This window comes from Gastrolobium bilobum, unplaced genomic scaffold (genome assembly GCF_033153095.1).
Source record: "Gastrolobium bilobum isolate Gb01-03AN ecotype WA unplaced genomic scaffold, APGP_CSIRO_Gbil_v1 utg207567, whole genome shotgun sequence".
NCBI classification, from domain to species: domain Eukaryota; kingdom Viridiplantae; phylum Streptophyta; class Magnoliopsida; order Fabales; family Fabaceae; genus Gastrolobium; species Gastrolobium bilobum.
In genome coordinates, this window is record NW_026897848.1 from 30,294 (window position 1) to 37,651 (window position 7,358).

The 7,358-nt window shown below is 39.9% G+C and overlaps 1 protein-coding gene across 1 annotated transcript; it reads left to right on the forward strand.

The window, feature by feature from the left end:
• Nucleotides 1–1,636, forward strand: LOC133310833 (uncharacterized; the record flags this gene model as incomplete). Its single annotated transcript, XM_061511829.1, has 2 exons — nt 1–64; nt 753–1,636. Coding segments are annotated over exons 1-2 (948 nt in total), but the record flags the coding sequence as incomplete, so codon positions are not given.
• Between the last annotated feature and the right edge of the window lie 5,722 nt (nt 1,637–7,358).

Below are 7,358 nucleotides of genomic sequence, written 5' to 3' on the forward strand. Positions count from 1 at the left end.
ATGGAAGCAAGCAGACTGGCAAATGTTGAGATGATGAGATTACTATTGGCTGAAGTAAGGGCAGGTGGACAAGGTCCACAGCCACAGCCACAGCCACAGCCACAACCAACCCCACAACAGCCTGTTCCTCCTCCTGAAAATCCCATTGTTGTGGAGGGTGAAGGAAATAATGATATGAATGAAGAATCTAGTCACAGGGGTGGTGTGGCACAGCCAGCCACTAATAGAGAGCAAAGAGAAAGAATGCTTAATGCCTTCCGAAAACATGCACCACCAAATTATAAAGGAGGCATTGATCCTATTGTTGCAATTCAGTGGTTAGAAGAATTGGATCGCATTTTCTGTCATGGAGTGTGATGATCAGCAGAAATTGTTGTATGCTTCTTATATGTTGCAGAATGATGCAGCCGATTGGTGGAGAAATACCCGTCAGCCCTTGGAATGTCAGGGTTATGCTATTACCTGGCCTTTGTTTGAAAGGCAATTCTTGCTGAAATACTTTCCGGCTGAAGCCCGGATAAGGAAGAAGGGTGAATTTGAAGAACTAAAGCAGGGTCAGATGTCTATTGATGAATACTTGAATAAGTTCAATAAGCTGGCCAAATACTCTCATTTCCAGAGAGCTCCACCTACAGAGGATGACTTGATTTTTAAATTTCATAGAGGATTACATGATAACATCTCTGAAAAACTTGCAGGTGACTCATTTGATACTTTTGCTGCACTTGTTAAAAAGTGTAAAAATATTCAAGAATATTACAGAAGGAAGAACAAGGACCAAACAGCTTCTAATTCGGGTCCTAAAAGTAATACTGGAAATTCCAAGGGAAAAGGTTTGCAGGTGAAACAGTCTGATGGTAAGTTCAAGAAAATAGGGAATTCAAAGCAGGGGAATTTTAAATCTGTTCCTCAATGTGCTATCTGTGGAAGAGCCCATGCAGGGGTCTGCAGGAAAGAAAAAGGGCTTTGTTATAAGTGTGGTCAACCCGGGCATTTTATTAAAGACTGCCTCTTTAGTGGGGGACAGGTTTCTGCAATTCAGGCTACCCCGGCCCCTATGATGATTGAGGAGCCATCTCTACCTCTCCCACCTCCTACTGCCCGAGTGTATGCAGTGACTCAGCTAGAGGCTGAGAAATCCTCTACTTTGGTGCGAGGTATGATTTCTATTAAAGATGAACTGCTTAGTGTATTATTTGATTCTGGTGCCACATATTCTTTTATTGCTGATTATGTAGCCGACGCATTTGGTCTGCCTTTGACAATAATGAAAACTCTTATGCGTATTGTTACGGCTGTGGGGAATGTTTTTAATGAAAAGTATATTTGTGAAGATGTGAAATTCAAGTATGAAGGCAAGGAGTATTCTGCCGATTTTATTGTTTTGCATCTTGCATCTGTAAATCTGATTTTGGGAATGGACTGGTTGTCTAAATACTGTGTGAAGATTGACTGCTGCAGTAAAACCATTTCTGTTTCGTCTCATGATGAAGAAGGGAAGTCTCCTTACTTATCTGTACTTCGGGTTATAAAAGCCTTAAAGGAAGGAGATTCTGGGTTTATTATGTTAGGAGGTTCGGTTGGCACCAATAAGGAGCCAATTTCTGGTATTCCAGTTGTTTCTGAATTTGAGGATGTCTTTTCGGATGAAATTCCGCACTTTCCTCCAGAGAGGGAAATTGAATTTGCAATTGACTTATTGCCTAGTGTGGGGCCTATCTCTCTTGTCCCATACCGGATGTCACCTCTTGAATTATCTGAGTTGAAGAAACAGATCGAAGACTTGTCCAGTAAGAATTTTATCAGACCGAGTGTGTCTCCGTGGGGAGCACCGGTAATCTTTGTTAAGAAGAAGGATGGGTCTATGAGGTTATGTACTGATTACCGGCAGTTGAATAAGGTTACTGTCAAAAATAAGTATCCTTTGTCGCGTATAGATGATTTGTTAGATCAGTTGCATGGTTCGACTGTATTTTCGAAGATTGATCTCCGGTCCGGATATCATCAGATCCGGATAAAGCCGGATGATGTTCCGAAGACAGCTTTCAGGTCCCGATATGGACACTATGAGTACCTGGTTATTCCTTTTGGGCTTACAAATGCACCAGCCATTTTCATGAGTTATATGAATCGGATCTTTAAAGCCTATCTGGATCAGTTTGTGGTGGTCTTTATAGATGACATACTGATATATTCAAAGAGTAAAGAAGAGCATTCTGAGCATCTAAAGGTTTTTTTGCAGATTCTGAGAGAGCATCAGTTATATGCTAAACCGTCAAAGTGTGAATTCTGGCTTTCTGAGATACAATTTCTGGGCCATGTCATCTCATCTGAAGGAGTGGCAGTGGACCCGAGTAAGATTGAAGCAGTGTTAGAATGAGAACATCCTAGAAATATTACAGAGATCAGGAGTTTTCTTGGTTTGGCTAGGTATTATAGGCGTTTTATTGAGGGATTCTCACGAATGGTACTACCTTTGACACGGTTAACCCGTAAAGGGAACCCATTTGTGTGGACCCAAGAATGTGAAGTGAGCTTTCAAGAGTTAAAAAGGAAGTTGACTACAGCTCCGGTATTGATATTGCCGGATCCTACCAGTAAATTTGTGGTGTATTGTGATGCTTCTAAGTTTGGGTTAGACTGTGTTTTAATGCAGTTTCGTCAGGTGGTTGCTTATGCTTCTCGGCAGTTAAAGCCGCATGAGGAGAACTATCCGACACACGATCTTGAGTTGGCAGCTGTAGTGTTCGCATTGAAAATCTGGCGACACTTTCTATACGGGGCTGATTTCATTGTCTATAGTGACCACAAAAGTCTGAAGTATCTGTTTGATCAGAAAGAGCTGAATATGAGGCAACACCGATGGGTGGAATTCCTGAAGGATTATGATTTTGAATTGCAATATCACTCCGGTAAGGCCAATGTAGTAGTAGATGCTTTAAGCAGAAAGGCGCTTGGTATGGCCAATTTGATGATTTCTGAGAATAATTTGATTGAGAAATTCAGGGATCTCCGCATTCCTGTGAATAAAGAGGATAGTCCGCATTTATTGACTATTACAGTAGTCCTGAACTCATTAGTTGAGTGAATTAAAGAAGCTCAATTGCTTGATGAAGAGATTCAGTCTATGAAAGAGCAGAACTTTGTGTCCACAGATAAGTTCGGTCTTAAGTTTTACAAAGATCGGATCATTGTTCCGAAGGGTCAAATGGTAGATGAGGTATTGGCTGAGGGCCATATGGGTAAGTACACTATCCATCCTGGTGCTACCAAAAGGTACCAAGACTTGAAACAAAATTTCTGGTGGTCGGGAATGAAGAAAGACATTGCTCTGTTTGTTAGTAAGTGTTTGACATGTCAGAAGGTTAAGATTGAGCATCAGAGACCTTCTGGATTACTACAGCCCTTGGATATTCCGGAATGGAAATGGGTCAGTATTTCTATGGATTTTGTGGTGGCATTACCGAGAACTCAGGCTGGTTTTGATTCTATCTGGGTAGTTGTTGACAGATTGACAAAGTTTGTACATTTCATACCAGTTAAAACGAGTTTCTCCACAGAGCAGTTGGCTCGGATATATGTAAGAGAGATTGTGAAACTTCATGGTGTTCCTGAAAGTATCATTAGTGATCGGGACCCTAAATTTACTTCTCGACTTTGGGATGCAGTGCAGCAGGCATTCGGTACACAGCTGAGGCTGAGTACAGCTTATCATCCCCAAACTGATGGTCAGACTGAGAGGACTATTCAAACCCTGGAGGACATGTTGAGGGCTTGTGCCTTAGAGCAGGGAAATGCATGGGATAAGTATCTTCCGTTGGTGGAATTTTCCTACAATAATAGTTATCATGCCAGTTTGGGCATGGCTCCCTATGAAGCTTTGTATGGCCGTAGGTGCAGGGCGCCTACTTGTTGGTCAGAAATTGGTGAGAGGCATTTATTTGGGCCTGATATGGTCCAAGAGACTACCGATCAAATTATGATGATTAAGGATCGATTGAAGAAAGCACAGAGTCGCCAAAAGAGTTATTATGATGCAAAGCATCGACCCCTTGAATTTTCAGAAGGGATCATGTGTTTATCCGTTTGTCTCCGACTACGGGTGTTGGGCGTGCTCTTGGAGTGAGGAAGTTGAGTACTAGGTTCATTGGGCCCTACCAGATTATCAAGAGGGTCGGACCTGTGGCTTACCAGCTTGCCTTACCTCCACATCTGTCAAATTTGCATAGTGTTTTTCACATCAGTCAACTTCGAAAATACGTGCCGGATGCATCCCACATTGTACAGCCGGACAATATCGAAGTAAGAAAAGACTTGAAGTTTGTTGTGGGACCGTTGAAGGTTCTAGCACGTGATGAAAAAGTGTTGAGGAACAGGACTATTCCCATGATCAAGGTACAATGGGAAGGATTAACTCCTGAGGACGCTACTTGGGAGCGGGAGAATGAGATTCTCCAGCAGTACCCTGAGTTTGACGTCAGGTATATGTTATATTTGATATTTGATTTTGTGGGCAAAATCCTTAAAAGGTGGGGTGAATATAATGACCCAAAATGGTAAATCTTAATTAGAGATTTAATTTAAGGATTTAAATGCCATAATTAGGTTCAGTGAGTGATTCCGAGTATTTTGACTGTAATCATGACTATGTTATGAACAGTGCGTTCTGTCGGAGAATTCGCAATCTTGTGAATTAACCTGGTAGAGCTTAAATAAGCAAAATGATTTGAGAGACATAATTTGACAATTCTGACGACAAATATGAGTTCAGAATGAAAAATTGTATAGTCTGGCACTTTCCGTGAAAATCTCGTGAATAGTGTTTCTACCGGGTATTTTGTACTGCTGTTGAGCAACCGGTAGAGTCCAGAAAATAAATAAATGATGGAATAAGAGTAAGAAAGTCCAATGTATGCTATACAAGTCAAAATAGGCCCAATGATGATAAGTTTATAAGTTTTGAGTTTCGTAAGTAAAAGACTGACAGTTAGTGGTTCACAGTGCATTTCGTTAAAAACGGTGCAGAAACCATACCGTGAATTATGAATATTGTTCCTTAGGAAATAAAAATTAATGTAAATAACTTTAGAAAAATAAAAATATATCCGTAGCTTTAAGTTAAGTTTCGGGTAAATTTAAGTGAAATACGCGATAGAAAAACATCCGACAAAAGGGCCACATGTGCCTAAATAGCTTGGCCACTTAAATGAATCACTATTCATTGCAAAAATTTCTTCTTCTCTCTCTTGAAGGGCCGAGCTTCAGCCATGGAAAAGGGGGGGGGGGGGGGGTTAGGGTTTTGCTTGTTTTGTTGATTTCTTCTTGAATTCTCAACCAAATCTTATGACCCACCACTTGAAATTGATTAGGAACCACTCAAGGAATCCATTGCACCTATCCATTTGAGCTATAGTTGAGTGTGTGAAGAGTTATTCCTCCTCTTATTTTCGGATTACTATTCATTGGAGGAGAAAAAGTGGGTTTTTGATGGAGCTTTGCTTGGAGGTTATTCTCTAGGCTTTGTACAAGTGATTAGAGGTAAGAAACCTCTATTTCTATGGTATTATTTTGTGATCTATGTTTTGAAAATTTGGAGCATGTTTTGAGTGGGAAATATTTGATGTTAGAAGGTGAAAATTATGATGGATTGTTGTTGGTTAGGAAGGATAGTGTTTAGTAAGCATCAACTTGTGATAAAAAAATTGAAAAGCCCTAGTGCACCTTTCCCCTAGGTTTCGGCCTTCATGGGTTATATAGGGTTCATCATGCAAATTTTTATTGTATGTTTGAAAAGGTAAAATATGTTGGAATGTAGTGTAAATGGATGAATTGGTGGAAATGCCAAAGTTGGAAAAAAAATCCTACAAATACTTGCTCTATGTTTCGAACTATAGGATGTTTAGGGGTATATATATATTGGTTACATTTTATTCTAATAAAATGTGTTGCATTTTAATGTACCCATGGATGAGTTAAGAAGTGAAATGACAGGAAAAATGGTTGAAGAATACCTTGAGTCCCTAAGGGTATGCCCGCGACTTTAAAGAAAATAGCGTGATTTATGTGGAAAATTCTTAAGGAAATGCTTGATTAAATTAAAGAACGTCAACGGGTATATAGAGGTCTAGACTTGTGTATTGGCATAGAATTGGCAAAAATATAAAGAAAGGAAAATAAGCGATAAAATGTATGCTTATGAAATAATCATGGCATAGTATCATTTTATTGATGCATTGTAAATTATTCTCTAGGTGTGCCTAGGGATTGAGAAGGATCGGAAATCTCTTGAAGCGATAAAAGTAACTTGTTCCACAAGTAAGCGTATTGGTAAAGCTTCAAGAGGTAAGCTCTATGTTTAAGGAGTCTTTTCCTGCTTGAGTGCTCCACCATAGTTAGTGGACTATGGTTGGACTCTATGACTGTATTGATACTCTGTATAGGTGCATTCATATAGAGTTATTTTTGATGATATGATATGATATGAAATGATATGATATGATATGAAATGATCTGATATGACATGATATGATATGACTGGTTCTGATATAAATTCTGTATTGACTTCTGGTACATTGATGTCTTCTTAGGACTTTCCTGAGATTGACTATGTACACCTCTGAGATACTCTGGTTCCGCTTGGGGTCATCCCTTGGGAACACGTGCGTTGAATTCCGCTTGGGGTCATCCCTTGGGAATTACAGCGCACACCTCTGTTATGATATGGTTATATGTTCTGTCTGTTATGATATTTGTTATATGTTGTACTGGTATACTCTGTATCTGACTTTCATGCAGGAGTGAGCCAGGGGTATGGAGAATTCTCTATAAACCTGGAGCTTACTGAGATTTGAAATCTTACCCCTCGTTGGGGCAACATTTTCAGGTGCACAGACTTCCGGTGAGCCTTCGTTAGGCAGGGACACGACACGGGGCTGAGACGTTTGACGGATCAGTATTTTGAGTAGTTGTAGGCTACTAATCTTTTTGGAGTGTACCTATGTATTTCGTATTTCCGTAGTGATGGATCATTATGTTAGATCCTGTATTTTGTATATGGCCTGTATATGTCTTGTACATGTCATTCAGTTTTATGCATGTACCTTTTGTATTCAGGCATGTTGATATGACTATGTAGTATTCAGTTATGTTTCTGTATTGGACTGCATGCTGTTAGATTAGTGGCACGGAGCCAAATTCTGCATGCGCCCATGGATGGGTATCTGATTATATTGCATGACTGGTACTTCTGAATATGAATATTATTGAAACTGTCTATCAGGAACTATTTGGGAGTGGGATTGGAAAATTCTCAGTTGTCTCCGATTTACAGAGGTTACTCTGTCCGATTTTTGGTTATA